Source organism: Rosa chinensis, chromosome 2, assembly GCF_002994745.2.
Source record: "Rosa chinensis cultivar Old Blush chromosome 2, RchiOBHm-V2, whole genome shotgun sequence".
Taxonomy (NCBI): domain Eukaryota; kingdom Viridiplantae; phylum Streptophyta; class Magnoliopsida; order Rosales; family Rosaceae; genus Rosa; species Rosa chinensis.
In genome coordinates, this window is record NC_037089.1 from 30,793,379 (window position 1) to 30,814,271 (window position 20,893).

Here is a 20,893-nt window from a genome sequence, read left to right on the forward strand (position 1 = left end):
CTTGGGGCAAAAGACTTGGCACAATTATTACTTGAATGCAAAGTCTATGATGACAGGTTCACTCGGTCTGGTCCCTCTGAATCCAAAATTGTATTCTAAGATTTAGCAAATACATCATGAATACAAGATGATTACAATCATTACATACAGTCAGTGAAGCATGAGTGAAATCATTATGCAACATGCGAGGCTCAATTGAATTCTTGATTAGATCAGTGCTTGAGGCTCAAACACAATTTAGATGGTATTGAGAAAAGAACTTGGATTCGGAGGGATTGGGATATCTACAGTCCCTTCCAACATAAGCAGAACCTTCTTCATATAAGGACGAAGCGATGGCTCATCCTGGATGCACCAAAGTCCCACTTTAATCACCCTTTCAAATTGCCTTCTGTTTATCTCTTCATCCCCAAGAAATTTACTGAGTTCACCACTCTCGAAGTAATGGTAGACCAATTCATCCAAGATAGCTTCATCATGAGGAAGACTCCAGTCTACATTCCTTCGATAGCACACAATCTCCAACAACACAATTCCAAAGCTATAAACATCTGCTTTAACTGTAATGGGCATTTTCCTATGCCACTCAGGTGCAACATACCCTTTAGTCCCTCTAATGCTGGTAGTGGTTCTAGTCTGGTCTTGCTGAAGCAACTTTGCCAAACCAAAGTCAGAGATTTTGGGGCACATGTACTCATCCATCAGTATGTTTTGAGGCTTTATGTCACAGTGGATGATCTATGTATCACACTCTTCATGCAGATAAAGAAACCCCTGTGCTATGTTTCGAGCTATTTCCATTCTTTCTTCCCAATAAGGTTTCCTCTCAGGTGTGAAGAGTATATCTGCAAGTGATCCATTGCTCATGTACTCATACACCAAAAGCTTCTTTGGGCCATCAAGGCAATACCCAAGCAATCGTACTAAACTCCGGTGATGAGTTCTGCCAATAACTTTCATCTCAGTCTGGAATTCTTTTGCTCCTTCAGCTGCAACTTTCTCTAGTTTCTTCACAGCAACTAGCTTTTGGCAACTCAACATCACCCCTTTATAAACTGTTGCAGAAGCTCCTCTACCAACCACCTCCTTGAAATTATCAGTCATCTTCTCTAGCTGTTCATAAGCATATAGTCGCGGAGCCACATCCTCATTCCATTCAACAACACCATTGAGCTTATTCATCCTTTTATAAGCCCATACATTATGTTTCCAAAACACAATTACAGAGATCACCAACAAAATGGACCCAAAAGCAGTAAATGAAACTCCAAGAATAAGGACTACAACTCGACCTTCTTTCTTGTTTCCCTTTAGATGGATAATATTATCTGTAGCTGGAGGTTTACAAATACCAACCTTGATGAAAGCTGAGTTTGAAGTATCTAACCTTCTTCTTTCAAGATTCAAAGGAATCCTCTGTGTCACGGGCTGACTTTATAAGCAGCAGAATTAGCCCGTGAGGCGCCAAGGTTCCTCTTGAACCGAGGCCAGCCTACTTCCTTACTTCCTTGATACTCCATTTTTCTTTTTCTTTCTGTGTGCTTCTCTTATCAACTTGACCCTTTCGACATCGTCCCCTTACTTGTTGGGGTTTACCAACGAAAGCTACTCACACATGAGTCTCACATCTTGCGACTAATCAATCGCTTCCCTGTGTCATGGTTGTCTTCCAAGACACTCGCCCAACCGATAGGCTTTCGTGTCATCTCGGCTTGCGCCAGCCCATTACTGACCCGCGTGCATCCCGCACGTCGATAGCAAGTAGCATGACTGTGTACCGAGACTAAGTTGGCATTCACATTTCTTCATTGAGTCATTCCTTAGTAGCTTGCACACCTTCCTCACTTTATGGGCATCTCTCGCCCCACCAACTCAACTCCAAGACAACACATGTCTTGCATGTTTCACCACATGGGTATCACTTTTGTAACCCACTCAGTCTTCAGCTCAAGGACAACCCATGCCCGCATACTTTAACCTTGTGCGCATCACTTACGCACCTTACTTGACAGCACGTGCCCGCTTACTTCATCTTGTGGCATCACTGGCACAACCCTATGAACTCATAGGCAACACTTGTTTTCATCCTGCACCTCATGAGCATCACTTGTGCAACTCACTCGGCTCGTGGACACCACCTGTCGTCGTATCTTGCCTCGTGAGTATCTCTTGTGCAACCCACTTGGCTCTGGGGCAACACATGCCCTCATACTTCACCTCATGGGCATCACCTAGACAGCCCACTTGGCTCATGGGTAAACTTGCCCTCATACTTCGCCTCATGGGCATAACCTAGATAGCCCACTTGGCTTATGGGTAACACCTACCCGTCTACTCATACCTTGAGTATCAACCTGACAAGCCATCGAGGCCTTGTGGCCTTTCCCATCTAACAAGGCTACCATGTTCTCTTCTTGATGACTGTCATGGCTTCAAGGCATATTCTGGCATGTAGGTCAATCCTCAAGATGGCATACCGTCTTGCTTGTTGGTACGCCGCTCGAGTGAGCAACTCATCATTGATGCCCCTCCAAAGCTTCCTTCAGTCTAACACGGGGTCGCCCCTCCTATGCTTGCTGGCATCACATTGCTTTGGGCAAGGTCGAACCTTAACACATGCTCACGTCGCTTGCTCCGTGGCCAATGAGCACCACAAGGTCCCGACATATCTTCCGTAAGCCCATATGTTTGTCTAACGCCGATGGCATAAGGATCACCCTCATTCGAACCTCGTCCCCTACGTCGACCCGCAATATCTGCCTTTCAGCCAATACCGTCCACGAGACATCCTGACTCGTGGAAACATATGTCGCCCCTTTATGACGACACATGCCCGGTTCCCGAGGCCCCCACGGGTGCTCGGGGGAAGCTCACTTTGTGCCCCATGAAGGCCAGCACCGGGGGTGGTGGAGAGCTTGACACCAGGTCTCCCCCTATAGAGCATATCTTGCTTACATGAACCTGGCAGGAGGAAACATTAAAATAGCCGAGTAGACTAATTATCCATAACTAATTCACAGAAAATCCAAATGACATGCCGTCAAGTGCGTTGAACTCATTTCGACGTCCCGGACATTTCTCGTGTTTTGAGTTTTCCCAAATTCCAAGCCGAAGTACCTCGAACCTGAACTTCCACTTAATTACGACAATGCCACTCGTCCTCACTTTAGCTTCAAGCTCGCCCTTGGGCTTCCAAGGCTCGACCCTCTTGGCTTTTCCTTGTCCCAAGGCTCGCCCCTCTCGGTATCTCCCTTACAAAGTGTCACGGTAGCACTACTCCTAAGTGCGGCTCGTGACACTCTGCTTTCTGCAGCTTCCATCTGTGAAAAGTGCGGCTTCACAGTTGCAATCCTCCAAGCAGGCCTTGTTGCATTCTTCTTTGTCTGATGATGACCAAGTCATGTATGCAACATTTTCCCATCTTGTGCTGGGCAGTTCTTCCATGATGTATGTGAAGTTTTCATTCTCTGACTCGCAAATATCTGCAACTATATTCCTCCCACAGCCTGAAGTCTGATCCCCCGGGTGATAGACTCGAATCCTGGAAGGCATTTGCATTCAGCTTCCATATCTCTTGTGACACAGTAACTATTAAATCCGCATAGACCTAAAGGGTCACACTGATCTCTTGTAGAATTCCACTCAACTGACCAGCTTCCATTCTGCTTCAAATTATATGAATACAAGCGAAAAATTCCATCTACATCAAGTCTCATGAGATAAGATTTTCCTTGATCAGTAGGAATACCTCCATTCGTGGAATACCTCCATTCGTAATATTGAGTATATTGAAACCAGTGTAGTTGAGTAAGTAGAGACGACCATCAGCATCCAAGTTTAGTGTCACGTTGTCTCCACTTCCGTCTGTTTGAGATGCATAGTAAGCATACAGAGCAGTTGCTGGGGCAGATGTTGGATAATGAACAAGGTTTCCATCAGTTTGCATACTGAGACGGAAAATGCCAGTTGAGCTATTAGTTTCAGATTTAGCAGAGTAAAGATGTGACCCTGCTCTCAAACGTTGTTTTGGCAAAAGGGTATCAGTTGGAGAGTCAAAAATTTGCCATACTATTTCCTGATCGGAGCTGTATAGTACAAAGTTACCCGAGTCAAGCATTGAAGTAGAGAAAGCAGACTGACTAATAGTTGGAGACCAGGGGTTTGCCACAGAATATTCCCCTTGAGTCGATTGCAACGAAAGCCCGCCAGATGTAAAGAGCAAGGTGGCATTGTTGGAGACCAAGGGGCCGTCAAGGTTTGCAGTCCAGACTACAGTCTTTTCAGGGATTCCAGCAAGCACTATCCCCACAGCATAGCCATTGCCTTGCTTATAAAAGCCGAAGGCATACAGACCGGAGCTTGACAACCACGAGGAGTTGGAAGTGGGTGTTAAAGAAGAGCCAGTGTTTATAGTCTATGGCACTGCTTTTGCTTCAGCATTCAGGATAACTGCAAAGGCAAGAAGACAGCCTACTAGAAAAGCCATGACAGAATATCTCAGTAGTGCTACTTCTCTATATTTTCTCTCCTTTCTATTGCTTTAATATAAGATATAAGATTGAGTGGATGTAAACAAAGTCAAAGTCTTTCAAATTTTTAATAGTCTAGCTTCCAAGGTCCCTCACAAATTGCAAGTTGTGTTAGCCAAGTCAACATTCCATTGTTTCTTATAACATATACCTACATTACGCAGAGACTGAAAATTCCAGTGCAGTTGAAACTTGAAAGTGATGGAAGTGAATTCGAACAACTTTGTCTTGCCTTGACGGAGATGGTACTCTAGACTTTTCTTCCTGCTTTAGAATTTTAAAAAAAATTGATGATACCATACCAGGAATTTCACATCATTTGCATACAGTTTACATTCAAAGGATGCACCAAACCGAGTGGACCTGTCATCAAAGACTTTGCATTCTCAAGAAATTATTATACATTGATTCTTAACTATCTCCTCAATTTTTCCGTAATAAACACATGATAAACCAATCATTAATTGATCAAGCTGCATGACTTATCTTCTGTTATCTAATTCTCACCATTGTAATTATCTTCCTTTGTAATTATCTTCTCTTCCTCCTAGACGTACAAGTAGATAGGTTTCTGTTTACTAGTCTTATCTTTTCTATATGTAGAGTCTCACACTCCTAATACAATTGTACTTGTAAATTACTCATCCTTTAGCGTATAGGTGCCCTAACCTATCTTCCGAGGTCCACACCACGTTACAGTCACCATTTTAGAAAAAAATAAAAGAAGGTTACTGAGAAGAGCTCCCACCCACCCACTAAGCCTTCCACAAACTCATCTGATAAGTTGTCTCACCACTTCAAATGACCGCTTACCCGACTTCCCTCAAAGTTAGCCCAATGCTCCTTTCCATTAAAGCTTGGTTATACTTGAGATCAAGGGCTAAAATCCACCTTTTGAACGATAAAACTATGGGTCGTCAACTGGCCGGGCCGGGCCTTGCTATATTTTTAAATAATTGCGGGCCGGGCCGAGCCGGGTTTTATTAAAAATCAAAGGATCCAAGCCCGTCCATATAAAGCGGCCTTGCGGGCTTTTTCGGGCTGGGCTTGGCCTTGCGGGCTTTTTTGGGCCGGGCCTTGCGGGCTTTATTTATAAATAAATATTTAAAGACACAAGTTTTTTTTTTTTTAATCAAGCTTTGGAAATTCAATGGATAATGATCAAATACAACCAAAGATAACAGATCTATATAACTATATTGTACCAAAAAAAATCTATATTTATATATAGATACTAATTTATTGATAAATAAATTTTTAAAGACACTAATTTTTTATAAATCTATATTCATACATCATACACTCCAAAGAGCTACATATAGCAATTCAAAGAAAATGAGAAACCGACCGTTGGATGAGTTTATTACAATAAATTATGAGTGTGGTAAAAAATTTAGCCAATTTCACCATATTTTCGAATCCGATCGGATTGGTCAACCGTAGTCACTTATATGTTTTATTGGTTGACCGATGGCGTGGCAACCACGAAAGATGCTTATTTTTTCACACCACGTTTGTATATATTCCATCGATGGATGTGCATGGACATAAGATAAAAAAAAATTAATTTTAATTACAAACACATTGGACTATACCAATTTTATCCCTAAAGTTATATGACTTATACATTGCATTTAAATTGTTTAGGTTCATTCTAAAGCAACCATGAAGTGGAAAATGAATTCGGAGAAACCAACCGCTTGATGGAGAGATTGTAATGTTTTATGGTGGTTGTAGAAAATCCAGCCAATTTGGTTCTCGTTTCGAATTCGATCAACTAGGTCAAACGTAGTTACTCTTATAAACCTATATTTATATATCATACACTCCAAAGAGCAACCCCTATCAATTCAAAGAAAATGGAAAAACCGACCGTTGGATGAGTTTATTACAATAAATTATGAGTGTGGTAAAAAATTTAGCCAATTTCACCATATTTTCGAATCCGATCGGATTGGTCAACTGTAGTCACTTATATGTTTTATTGGTTGACTGATGCCGTGACAACCGCGAAACGTGCTTATTTTTTCACATCACGTTTGTATATATTCCATCAATGGATGGGCGTGGACATAAGATAAAAAAATTAATTTTAATTACAAACACATTGGTCTATACCAATTTTATTCCTAAAGTTGTATGACTTATACATTGCATTTAAATTGTTTAGGTTCATTCTAAAGCAACCATGAAGTAGAAAATGAATTCGGAGAAACCAACCGCTCGATGGAGAGATTGTAATGTTTTATGGTGGTTGTAGAAAATCCAGCCAATTTGGTTCTCGATTCGAATTTGATCAACTAGGTCAAACGTAGTTACTCTTATAAACCTATATTTATATATCATACACTCCAAAGAGCAATCCTTATCAATTCAAAGGAAATGGAAAAACCGACCGTTGGATGAGTTTATTACAATAAATTATGAGTGTGGTAAAAAATTTAGCCAATTTCACCATATTTTCGAATCCGATCTGATTGGTCAACCGATATGTAGAATATATATATGCACATTAGCACATATTTTATATAGAAGTATAAGAACTTCCACACACATATTGATATATATATATATATATATATATATAAACACACACACACACACATATATCTATATATATATATATATATTTATTATGCGGTAATGCATATATATCTTTTCTATATATATACATTTGGAAGCTTCACATATTGCAAAAACGAATAGCAAGCTCAAGGAGAAGAAGATAGTAACAGAAGGCCCAACTAGCCATTTTTTCTCACTGATTCTACAACCTTCCATATATATGTTTATAAACACACTGACACACACACACACACACCCACACACACACACATATATACACACACACACACACACACACATATATACACACACACACACACATATATATATAACACACACACACACATATATATAAACACACACAGAAATATATATCTATATATGTCTATATATATATATTTATAAACACACACACATATCTACATATATATAAACACACACACACACACACACACACACACACACACACACATATATATATATATAATATTTTACGGGCTTTTACGGGCCGGGCCTAGCGGGCCTTTGGCTGGCCTGGCCTACGGGCCGGGCCGGATTTTTGCGGGCTTTTTGCGGGCCGGCCTACTACCCACCGAGGCGGGCTTTTTAACGGGCGGGGCCGGGCTTTTAGCCCTCAGGGCCGGCGGGCCTCCATCGGCCCAGTTGATCCGCGGGCTTTTTAATGAGGCCTAAAAACAAGTGACGTTTGCACTGATAAACAAGTTAACTCTTATTCATGGACCGAATTCACTCAACTGCCGTGTCCCGCGGGTTTATCTTCACTCATCAAACCTAGCCTTAAACTAATCCCCATGAGCATCCCATTGCACCAATGTGCAATAATGGTTTTGAAGACTCTGGATTGTACGTGCTGACATCAATCTAAAATTTGGAACCACACAAACTCACATTTTAATCTCTACTCTCTCTACTCTCTGTTTCACTTCCCAAACATTTCATCATTTCCAGTACTTACATGCATCACCAACGAAGCAATTTTCTCTTCCTAGAAACATAATTCAAACATTCTTTAGTTCTAGGAGGAGTTTCGCTTCAACCTTGAGCATAGGGCAAGTCTAAATTATAACCATTCTATGCACAATTATAACCATGGAAGCAATAGTATGAACTAAAATAGTCATCATATATGAACCACTTGAACCCAAATTCCTATCCAATTCTATTTTTCTTCTTGATTTATATGATGAACAAAATTATTCACCCAACAAAAATAATCATATTCCCCCAAAATCTCCCAAGAACAACAAATTGCAGTTATAAAGAGCATGAGCCATGAATATAACGACCCTTAAAGAAGCACAGCTTTCTTAAATTATAAATACACAAAGCACAAACAACCCACTAACAATAGGATACCTGCTAGCCTAACCATTTTCGCAACGCCTCATCACTGAAATCTTCATTCAAAAACCAAAGAAATATCACATTTTGGGGGTAGATGGTGAACTGGTGATGGCGACTGAGACTGTTATTACGTAGGATCAACTTTTGAACTTCAGCAGCGAGTTGTATCTAGAAAATAGAAAATAATGGAGTTTGGACGAGACCAAGAATTAAAATATATGAATCTACATGTCTATCGGAATTTTGAAAATGAGATATACCAAAAAGCATATATCGGGGTATCTAGGAAAATAAATCTTTTTTGAAAGAGGCAATTTATTGGAATTACATATAAATACATATGAATGCCAACTATGACTACATCCACAAAGAGACTTTAAGTGGTTGTTCGCTGGTCTACAAGAGTACAATAATTAGATCAAGATATAAGACCCATATAGTACGAATTGTTTCATCACGAATTATTCTCGCTCAGATTCATGTTTAGAGAACTTCTCCTCACATGGATTTCACTCCTCACTCGGATTTCCCTCGAAATGAATGCTACTCCTCACCCAGATTGGTTTTGAGGAGATTTCTCCTTACTCATATTCACCTTAAGGAGATCTCTCCTCACACATATTTGCATTTAGAGAATTACTTCTCACATAGAATCACCTTGAGAGTATTTCTCCTCACCTAGATTCGATTTGAGGAGATCTCTCTTCAGACAAATTTACATTTAGAGAATTACTTCTCACATAGAATCGCCTTGAGAGTATTTACCCTCACCTAGATTCAGCTTGAGGAGATCTCTCTTCAGACAAAAATTTCTCACCCAGAATAGCCTTGAGGTTGTTTCTCCTCACCCAAATTCTCCTGAGGAGGATTTTGCTTCACCCAAATTTGCCTTCAGAGGTTTCACTTCAATATATTTTTCTCAAACAGGTTAATTTGCCTCTTTATAAGATCATGTCCTAACTAGAAACTGTTGTTAAAATTTACACCTGTATACCTCCATATTCCATAATGTGTTGAAGGAAAATCGACTTAGTGTGCCTTATCAAACTAGCAGTAGTAATAGGAGAGAATGTTCTAGAGTTCCTAGTTCTATTCGGATTAGATTTCCTTGTAAAATTAGAACATGTACTTTGTAATCCCTATATATAGAGCTCCTATTCTCAATAATGATATACAATTCTCTCATCAATCTCTCTCAATTCTATTATCCTTAAACACGTTATCAGCACGAGCCCTAACCTTGAGATCAAAAATCCAAAACCAGAAAATTCTTCAACATCACCTTTTCCACCGTTGCACCTAGCCAGTGCTAGACTAGCCGCTGCTGCCCACTTGCATACCCCTGCACTGCAGGCTGCCCCTGCAGTCCTTACACACCCGTGTGCCACCTACTACCCCTGCAGCACAGCAGGACGTTTGTTCCTGTGCAGATATGCCTTCTTGCAAGCCCCAAAACGTATTGATAGAGACCTCAGATCAAAATTCTTCCTTCATCAAAGTTGTTCGTCTCTGTCTCTTCTATCTGATCTCTGAATTTCGGACTTATCGGAGTTGTTTTGAGACCTGTACACTAATCGAAGTGAAAGCTATTCAGAGGCAAATCTGCTCCGATTTTGAACAAAAAATCCTTGAAAACTGTTGCTGCCACCTTCAAAGCATCACTGCATCAGCTCCTAGCCCACGCTAGCCTCACCTGCGTGCCTTCCCCTACAGCGCCTATGCTCCCCTGCGCAAGCATCTGTCGGCCAGCTCCTCGGCTTACCTCGGCCAGACCTATATCAGTCACACAGCAGGGATTGAAAGATTGTTTGCAATCCCTGTACCAGGATCGATAGCACGCCTGCAATCCTACAACGCCTGCATCAACACGCTTGTGTATTGAGAATTTCAAATTCTGAAATTCATGAGTAAGTTTTCACCAGTAAGTTGTTCCCATTGTTTAAATTTAAATTTATTTTTATTTTTCTTCGGGGACTTACAAAATCCCTTTTTCTACATGCCACTTTTCTGTAACGTGGGTTCGATTTGCTAAAAGCGGAATCGTGGGGATTCACGCTATATACGAACTAAGAGCGTTCGTGATCTTCGGACTAAGAACGTCTGTGAGCATCGATTTTTATGAACTAAGAGCGTTTGTAGGCTACGGACTAAGAGCGTTCGTAAGCATAAAAATTTGACCATATAAACGTCATTGGTTTCAATCCAGATCTAAAAATTTGGAAACTATCAACATAGACAGTGGTTATAACTTTTTCTCACTAGGCGTACTCAAGAGTAATTGTGATATTTAGGAAAGGTTTGAACTGAGAGAACGGTTTTAAAAGTGAGCAACGCTCCACCAAAATCTCGCCTTACCTTACCTGGTCACAACCAAATTGGAATTACCAAACGGATTGAGTAACTACTATTTGTCTAAGCTTGATTATCCTTTTTAGATTGAAGTTAGAAACTTTGACGTAATCATTGGCTTTCATTGAAATAAAGTGTCGATTTTGATTCTAACTTTATTCATTCAAGTATGTTTCCCGGAGAGCTAGAATGCCTCGTGGATAGTGCTACTACGCACACCATACTTCGAAATAGGCAGTTATTTCTTGAGATGACGCATACTCGATCTTCATTGACTATAATGGCAGGGTCATCTAAATTGATTCATGGTCAAGGACCAGCTCAATTCTTGTTGCCACATAGCACAATCATTAATGTCATTGAAGCTCTCTACGCTCCTAGGGTAGGAAGAACCCTATTGAGCTTCAAAGATATAAGAGCCAACAGTTTTCAAGTGGAAACACATTGTGAGAATGGACAAGATTTCCTTTGCATCACCTCTAATGAGTACGGACATAAACGAGTATTAGAAAAACTTATGTGTCGATCTAGTGGGTTGTATACAACCACTATTCGAATAATTGAATCCAATCATGTTATGAGAGATGATTTATGGGATTCTGACACATATAGGTTTTGGCATGACCATTTGGGACACCCAGGTCATGATATGATGATCCGTATCTTAAAGACTTCACACGGACATCCATTTTTCAGAACGAAAAGAAGTAAAAATCAGATTTTGGACACCGAAAGAGCACCTGCACCTCACAGCGCCGTTCACCCCCAGAACCGGCTATCCTTGGCAGGCACCGCCGTCCCCCTACGGCCTGAAGGTGGCATTGACCCCACCAATGATCTTTCTACTCCAAATTTTGCTTCTAAAGTCAATTGTGACTTCGTGGCTCAACTAAAATCCTCATTGGTTGTTTCTAAAGCCCATCATTCGTTCTGCAAAGCCTGCTCTTTAGCAAAACTAGGATCGAGACCATCCTATGCAAAGGACACTAAAGAAAATATACCATTGTTATAGAGAATCTAAGGTGATATTTGTGGACCTATTCAACCACCATGCGGACCATTTAGATATTTTATGGTGTTGGTTGATGCATCGACACGCTGGTCACATGTCATGCTATTGTCCACAAGGAACGCTGCATTTGCTAAACTCCTAGCACAAATAATTAAGTTAAGGACTCACCACCCTGATCATCCTATTAAGTCTATACGATTAGACAATGCTGGGGAGTTTACATCAAAAACTTTTGATGATTATTGCATGTCCATTGGGATTGAAGTTGAACATCCAGTTCCTCATGTTCACACCTAAAATGGCCTCACAGAAGCCGCCATTAAGCGACTACAAATGGTTGCTAGGGCATTGGTAATGCGCACCAATCTCCCTATTTCTGCTTGGGGCTATGCAAGATTGCATGCAACTGTGCTTATTCGTCTGAGGCCCACTGCCACTCAACCCTTTTCTGTGTCCCAGATGGTCACTGGGTATGAGCCTGATGTCTCACACTTACGCATATTTGGATCTGCAGTCTATGTGCCTATTGCGCCTCCACAGCGCACCAAAATGGGTCCTCAATTATGATTAGGCGTTTATGTTGGATATGATTCTCCAACCATTGTCCGCTACATAGAACCCTTGACAGGCGATCTCTTTACCGCTAGATTTGCAGATTGTCACTTCGATGAGACAGTCTTCCCGTCGTTAGGGGGAGATAGGAACATAAATGTTCAACAGGAACAACAGGAATTGTCGTGGTCTGTTCCCACTCTATCTCATCTTGATCCTCGAACGGTACAGTCTGAAATTGAAGTGCGAAAATTCTCGACCTTCAGAACGTAGCAAAATCGATGCCTGATGCGTTTTCTGATATCGCTAAAGTGACGAGATCACACATACCTACTGCAAACGTGCCTGCAAGGATTGATGTCCCTAAAATTAGAGGACATGACGCCATCTCAAGGGCAACTGAGCATGGCACCAACATCCCCTCTCATAGTGATGGTGACGTTGTGACTAGGCCCATGGCTCCTGCCAGGAAGCGCGTGAGGCCTATAGGTTCGATGGATTCTCGCCCAAGAAAGAAAGCAAGTTTGGCACAAAATAATCCATTAATCATCGTTGTAAATAGTCCATCTCATGAGAATATTCTGGATTATGGTTATATCCAAGAGACATCATTGGGGGACGCTCCAATGTCAGAACCAACTCCAGAGAATAGAGAGATCTCCATGAATTACACTAGTGTACATGAGATGATGGATAGAAATTCTATGGCTATTGATAATGCATTTGCATATCATATTGCTAAAGGAATTATATAATATGATGATATCGAACCTCGTTCTATTGAAGAATGTCAACGAAGAGCGGATTGGCCTAAATGGAAAGATGCGATCCAGGCTGAATTGGATTCACTAACAAAGAGACAGGTGTTTGGGCCTATAATGCAGACACCCCCTAATGTAAAACCTGTTGGCCATAAATGGGTCTTTGTTAGAAAGCGTAATGAGAAAAATGAGGTGGTAAGATATAAAGCCCACCTTGTGGTGCAAGGTTTCTCACAACGCCCTGGAATCGACTACGAGGAGACATATTCTCCCGTAATGGACATTATAACGTTCCGCTACCTTGTCAGTTTGGTAGTTTTTGAAAAACTTGACATGCAGCTTATGGATGTGGTTACAGCATATCTCTATGGGGATCTAGATTTAGAGATATATATGAAGGTTCCAGATGGACTTCAATTACCCAAATCAAGTAGCTCTAAACCACGGAGCGCGTTTTCAATAAGATCAAAACGCTCACTATATGGATTAAAACAATCCGAACGGATGTGGTATAACTGTCTAAGTGACTAATTGATTGGGAAGGGATATATTAACAATGAAATATGCCCATGCGTGTTCATTAAAAGAACAAGTTCCGGATTTGCAATCGTAGCAGTTTATGTTGATGACATGAACCTAATTGGAACTCTAGATGAGTTAAAGGAAACTGCTAAATACTTGAAATCCGAATTTGAGATGAAAGATCTTGGGAAAACACGGTTTTGTCTCAGTTTAGAACTCGAGCATAGTAGTGATAGAATTTTGATTCATCAGTCTGCGTATACTCAGAAAATTCTAAGGCGCTTTAATGAAGATAAAGCAAAGTCTGTGAGTACTCCCATGATTGGTTGTAGTCTTGAGCCCGGAAAAGATCCGTTTCGTCCAAATGATGAGGACGAAGAATTATTAGAGGCCGAAGTGCCCTACTTAAGTGCAATAGGCGCATTATTGTACTTAGCTCAATGCACAAGACCAGACATCTCCTTCGCAGTGAACTTGTTAGCTAGACATAACTCTGCGCCAACACGCCGCCATTAGATTGGTGTAAAGAAAATCTTTCGATACCTTAGAGGTACGATTGATATGGGCCTATTATATCCCTACAGAGAGAAAATGAATGACCGAATTTCGGGATAGGACCCCATAAAGGCAAAAAGCCACCGTCCAAGAGTTGGCCGGTGTCTCCCTACTCCCCTCCATCAAAACGACAATGATGTTTTGATGGGTTTTGTTGATGCAGGGTACCTCTCTGACCCTCACAAAAGTCGCTCCCAAACGGGTTATGTCTTTACCATGGGAAGCACTGCGATATCTTGGAGGTCTACAAAGCAGACCCTTGTTGCTACTTCCTCAAATCATGCAGAGATTATTGCTCTACATGAAGCCATACGTGAATGTATATGGCTAAGGTTTGTAATTAGACATATTCAAGGAAGTTGTGATTTGAAGTCTACCACAAATGAACCTACATGCATTTATGAGGATAATGCAGCTTGTATTGAACAAATGAAGTTAGGTTTCATCAAGGGCGACAACACCAAGCATATATCGCCTAAGTTCTTTTATAATCCGTAATAACAATCACTTCTAAAGATTGAAGTGAATCAAATCCGATCAGAGGATAATGTAGCGGACTTATTCACTAAGTCTTTACCTAAATCAACATTCGAGAAACATGTGAAGAGCATCGGATTGAGAAAGTTATCCGAACTCCCATGATTATAGGAATCAGGGGGAGATATCGACATCAGGGGGAGTTATGATGTCTACATGTTCGATCTCGATGAGTGAAGGGTGTGTTGTGCTCTTTTTGTCCTTCGACCAAGGTTATTTTTGTCCCACTGGTTTTTTGTTACTGGCAAGGTTTTTAATGAGGCAACGGATGAAGCGTCACCACCAAGTTTGAGCGGCACAAGGGGGAGTGTTGAAGGAAAATCGACTTAGTGTGCCTTATCAAACTAGGAGTAGTAATAGGAGAGAATGTTCTAGAGTTCCTAGTTCTATTCGGATTAGATTTCCTTGTAACATTAGAACATGTACTTTGTAATCCCTATATAGGGCTCCTATTCTCAATAATGATATACAATTCTCTCATCAATCTCTCTCAATTCTATTATCCTTAAACATAATGTATGTTTTTGTGAATAATTGAGTTTTTTTTTTCTATTATTTTTCCATCAGATTTTACAGATATTTTTTCATTTTATCGGGAATATATCCCAAATATTTAATATATCGGGAACATATAGGGGATATTTGACGATATCAGAGAAATTTTACATAAACGGTGGAAGACAATATATTTTTCTCATATGATATATCAATCCCTTTAAAAAGGAAGATATAGGGGAATATATCAAAAATATCGCAGATATTTCAATCCTTAGACGAGACTATATCTAATGATTTTTTTTTTTGACAAAACATTAATTAGGTGTCTGAACTCGAAATTTTTACAATATAAAACGTGCTGAATCTGAAAAATTAAAATTTGGTCATTTGTATGTTATTAGAGAACACGAAATGAACTTGTTTAATTGTTTATTAAAGGAGTCAGGTCGGATTGTAAATTTAAAATAACTCGGCGATGAATGTTTTACATGGTCAAGTGGTGAAGTCATTATGTAATGACTTCAAGATTTGAAGTAACTTTTTTAGTTTTTGTTTTTTTTGTTTTGGGAGAAAGTAACGTTTTTAGTTAAGACACCAACTTGTTTACATGGCAAATGGTCCACGAAATAATCTTGGTCTATCATTGAGGGCTGCCTATGTAGTTAGCTCATTTCGATAAAAAAAAAAAAAAAAAAAAGAAATGTAGTTAGCTCATTCAGTTTGGGTTTGCTTTTATAACAGAATTACGTTGGATTTGGGTTTATCTGTTATGGCACATTTATTATATTCAAAGTTTTAAACGACTCAAAAACAAATAAGTTGTTAGTTCTAAAATTCATGATTTATGTATTGATTGTGTTAGAGAACAGTTAAAGTTACTTGAAAGATAATGTGCCCTAAAAAGAGTGTGACATCATGTATCTCCGGTCTAAATATATTGTGGTTTTTCATAAAGAAAGAAAGAAAGGAAAAAAAAAAGGGCTTGAAACAAACCGATCAATTTTATTTTACTTTATTTTATTTTTTAAAAAGAAATGAGGATTGACTTGAAAAGGAAGTATTTACTATTTAGTCACCCCTGCTCGGAGCATGCCTTCTCGGCCCAGTCAGCATGAATCCCAACCGTTGTTATTTATTTTTGTTGTCAATCATGGCCATAAAAAACGCATTTCTTAGTTTGATTAAAACTGCAAAACTGTAAATCGTGGATCAAAAACAGAGACCAACTGGAAAATCTGGAAAGAAAGGAAGTGACATTACAATCTTCACCGGAAAAACGCAGGCAACTTTCCGACTCCTCATCAGCGCTTATCGGCCACCGCACTTGGGCGGCGCGTGAACTGGTCAGTATTGCTTTCCTCTGATTCAAATTTTCAACTTCAACTATCTGTTGCAAACGAATTTGATTCATGTTGGTTTTGTTCCTCCATTAAAAATACTGACTTATTAGGGTTCCAATGTGGGTGTAATGAGCACTTGAAATTAATTGAACACTTGGATGAGGGTAATTTCTAATTCAAGTGTATGTGAACATATGGTGGGTGTTTACAACTCCTCACTATGCTGTTGTTGTTGCTTTGATGTCTATGAGTGTATATGGCCAGACACTGTTACTCGGAATCGAAATCAAAGTAGAATGAATAACATTTCAAGGAGGATTGTGTAAATGCAGCAATGCAAAATATCTGAATTGTTGCACAGTGATAGTTGAATTAATCGAAACTCGGTGGGATAATTGTAGATACACCATCATTTTCATCACTGCCCCCAAATAATTTAGAGCATTTGGACAAGTAATTTTGCTTGCTATAGCAGTTGTTGCATCGATTTAGCAAGTTAAACCATCGTAAATTTTCCCTGGTAATACATGGAATCTATGCTGCAGTAGTTTTATTGTCATCAAATGGGTGCCCTGGTTTCTTTCAACTAATGGCCTCATTTCAGGCATGTTGATACTTTGGACATTGTGTGATAGCCTTGTAAAAGTCGTTGAATACCTAAATTTGTTCTGGTGTCCACATTTCCTCTGGACTATTATCTCATATTCTACACTTGTTGAACTTGGTTTGGTAGCCTTAGTATTAGACACCGACCACTCAAATGGTAAAGCTATAGTAAACTATCAAATTTATGTTAAACATATCTTATTACCTATGAATTGGAAAGACTGTCCATAGGCAATAAGGAATATTAGTTAATGTGTTATATTCTTGAATGAAAGTAGCTGTAAGTTATGATCTTCTCTGGATTCTGTGTCTTGTATTTATTGGTCTTACTGGGAGCCTTTATTCCTTGTAAGCACGTCAACATACCATGGCGGGGTTGTGTCATATATTTGTAGTTTGTAACGAGTGGCAAGGGTTAAGAGAGGTGGAAACTTAGTTGACAACTTTTACAAATTGATTGTCATTTGAAGTGCACCTTGTCAAGAGTTTTGTTTTTTGGAATTGTGTTAGGTTCTGATAGTTTCAGATTGCCTGAATAAACATACTGGCATGTTTATTCATGCACCCTTTATGTGCTTTTATGTGATTTTGAATTTCATGTTCAGTTGCAGAAGAACTTGGTTTGTCAGGTATTGTGGCTAGATTAAGGACCAAGTCAGGCAGTTAGGCAATAGAATTTGAACTTTATACATCTGTAGTATGCGCCATTTGAATTTTATACTGTTAAATAGTTTCAACCCAGATGGCCAGATGCTTAATTTGCTGACGTCGATTTTTGATTTTCAAATAGGCTTTTCAGACATATTGGTTTATCCAAGCATGAACTTTGAGCATCCCAGTTCGAGTGATTGCCGATACACAGAGGTCCAATCTGCTGATCACGACTCATCTGAACCACCACAGGAAGAGAGGGTCAGTTATGGGGATGAGAATTTTACTGCCAAAAGCCGTGTTGGGAAAAGTTTTGCTGAATTGACTGCGGAGGATGTAGAAGGAAGAGAATTCGCCACTTTGGATGATGCCGAAAATTGGTATAGAATGTATGCAACTGCACTTGGTTTTATGACAAGATTGCAGAGGGTTACTAGAGGGATTGGAGGCAGGATAACGAGGCGAAGATTGGTTTGTAATAAAGAAGGTAAAAGAGAAGCAAAGTGGCTGCAAAAAGAGGACCGTGTTCGTAATGCTAAGCAAGAGACCCGATGCAACTGCCTAGCAGCATGCTGTATCCATTTCAATAAGAATAGTCAAACATACATCATCACTGAATTCAAAACCGAACACAATCACGATCTTGCCATGCATTCCAATGGTTCGGTTACTCATGCAGACATGGGACATCTTGGTGCAAGGCGCACTTGTTCAGTCAGCACCTCTAGGGCAGATGACTACACGGTGAAATGCAATGGGGGGTTTGAGTTTGTGGGAGACACTGAGAAGGATCTTTTCAACAAGATAGAGGCAGAGCCAAGGGCCAAATTGTTTAAGCAGGTATACTCTGATGTACCTTAAGGTCGGATACTTGGGACAGTAATAATGTTCTGGTTTTGTAATATACTATCCGGTGACCATGATTGGAAAAGAAGAACAGTTACAGGGTGAATAAATGAATATGAATCGGTTTGGGCCTGCTTTGAACAATGTTGTATCTGAATCATATTTGTGTATAAGTTGTAATAATGATGAAGGTTGTCATGTTTGCAGGGGGAAGAAACTGCACAAATAGTGGAGGTGAGTGACATTACAATGCCACCTTGGAGCATTAACCTAGTAGGGTTCGGCGATGAGTATAGATGCGATCACGTTGACATACCACGGGGAGTGACTTATAGCTATGTCTCATTGTCACCACATGTTAAAGCGGTAATTGCGGCCGAATTCTTTCTGTAGTCTTTCAGAAATGGAATATGAAATGGATTGATTCATGCGGGTTGGGTTGGGAGATTTCCCCATCTAGTTTGGGATGCAGTATTAGGTTCCTCAGAATTAAGTAAGTGATGCGATGTGATCTGTAACACAGGTTAGTGCCGACACAGCGTCAACATTACTTCTGCAGATTGCTGGTCTGACATCAATAGCAACAGAGCAGTCGCTAAAGGCGCGTGACGAGATTTTGCGCCTGAAGAGGGACAGTGTGAGGGTTCCATCTCAAACAGGAGATGAAAATTCGTTTAATTGATTACCTTGTATTAGTCGTATTCATTAAGTCCACTTCATTGACATTGTAACATTTATTATTGTTTGTAACAGGAGCTGGCACTCAAGACAAAGGAAGCTGAAGCTGCGGTGCTGAAGAGGGAATTAGTGAGATGAACATTTCTTTTGTTATTTTGGTCACAAGAGTTTTACATAATTTTCCCTCACTCGCAAAGGAAATGATTACAGGCTGAGTGTCGGCGAGAGTTGGAATTGGTGAAGTCGGCAGATAAATATAAGTACAGAACCATTGAAGAGGTTGGCGGGAATTCTAAAAAGCAGGTTCGTCAGCAAAATGAATTGCAAATGTTGGCATTAAACTGCGTTATAAGGATCGACTGTGCAATATAGTACAATTACTTGTGATTTAAATCCATTCGTGCAGATTACAGAGGATAACTGCAATAGGGGTCAATCTCCAGAGGGTGGTGCTGATATTCAACTTTTATGCTCACTGGGTGGGTGGAAAAGTGGCTTTGCCCCAGACAAAGATATGGAATTTGATTCAAGTAAGCGTAAGAGGCGATAACGACTTGCAAACAGACAATATTACCAATAATGAGAGGTTGGCTTCCGAGCAAAGTTACGAGTTGGGGTGTGGTGTCTGTGGAAGGATGGCCTGCCGGACCCTGTAGAAATTGAGGGAAAGGCAAATACTTGGAAGGCAAAAACTGGCTAGACCGTCTGTTTCATTGGTTTGTGTCCTAAACTTAAATTGTAATGCTTGCAGATACCTTGACTCTTGGACTAACAGGATAAGGGGCTTTAATACCTTATCAACCTGTTTAATTCAATGGTAACCTTGTACCTATTCACACACCTTGCAAAGACTATTTCGGTTGAAATCTGTTACTGGTTTGGCTCAGTTCAGGGATATAGAATCACGATCTCACAACATTTCCCCAGCAAGAATGAGAATGATCACCAACATTAGTCGATGGATCTCTGCAACAGCTAGTTCCTGATCGAATGATCTACCAACTATAGGGATGGTGAAAACAGGATTGGTGCAAAAAGACCCGCAACCTCTTATAACGAGCAAAAGTCCTCTTGTCCTCCAAAAGGCTCTCATTTGATGCAGAGTCTTCCTCTACATTCTGAAGTCGAGAGAGGATTGCTCGAGCATATTACGCTTATTTTAGTCATTGACACATTCATAATCAATATGTGCCGGTTCATCATAAATATGGGCATGTAGCTGTTAAGTTTTTAACTTGGAATCGGAGGGATTGGGATGTCTACGGTTCCTTCCAACATCAGAATTTTTTTACATTGAAGGTCCGAGGGAAGACTCATCCTCACCAAAGTCCCGCTATAACCATCTTTTCCAATTGCCTTCTGTTTATCTCTTCATAGTTCATTCCACCACCAATTTACTGAGCTCACCACTTTCGAAAATGGTAGGCCAATTCGTCCCATATTACTGATATGAGCACAAAGTGTGACATTTTTAATATGTATTTTCCCTCATTTGGCTAAGCTATTCTCTTAAAATTAATAATTATA

General features: G+C 40.1%; 1 protein-coding gene and 1 pseudogene across 1 annotated transcript; one reads left to right on the forward strand and one right to left on the reverse strand.

The window, feature by feature from the left end:
- Positions 1-204: 204 nt before the first annotated feature.
- LOC112184103 lies at positions 205-5,380 on the reverse strand (annotated as a pseudogene).
- Positions 5,381-16,430: 11,050 nt separating this feature from the next.
- LOC112183326 lies at positions 16,431-20,206 on the forward strand. The gene is made up of 7 exons (XM_024321671.2): positions 16,431-16,588; positions 17,982-18,682; positions 18,896-19,054; positions 19,212-19,325; positions 19,442-19,495; positions 19,577-19,669; positions 19,773-20,206. Exons 2-7 carry the CDS (start codon positions 18,011-18,013, stop codon positions 19,914-19,916), a joined length of 1,236 nt encoding a protein of 411 aa, XP_024177439.1. The 5' UTR covers positions 16,431-16,588; positions 17,982-18,010; the 3' UTR covers positions 19,917-20,206.
- The last annotated feature ends 687 nt before the right edge of the window (positions 20,207-20,893 follow it).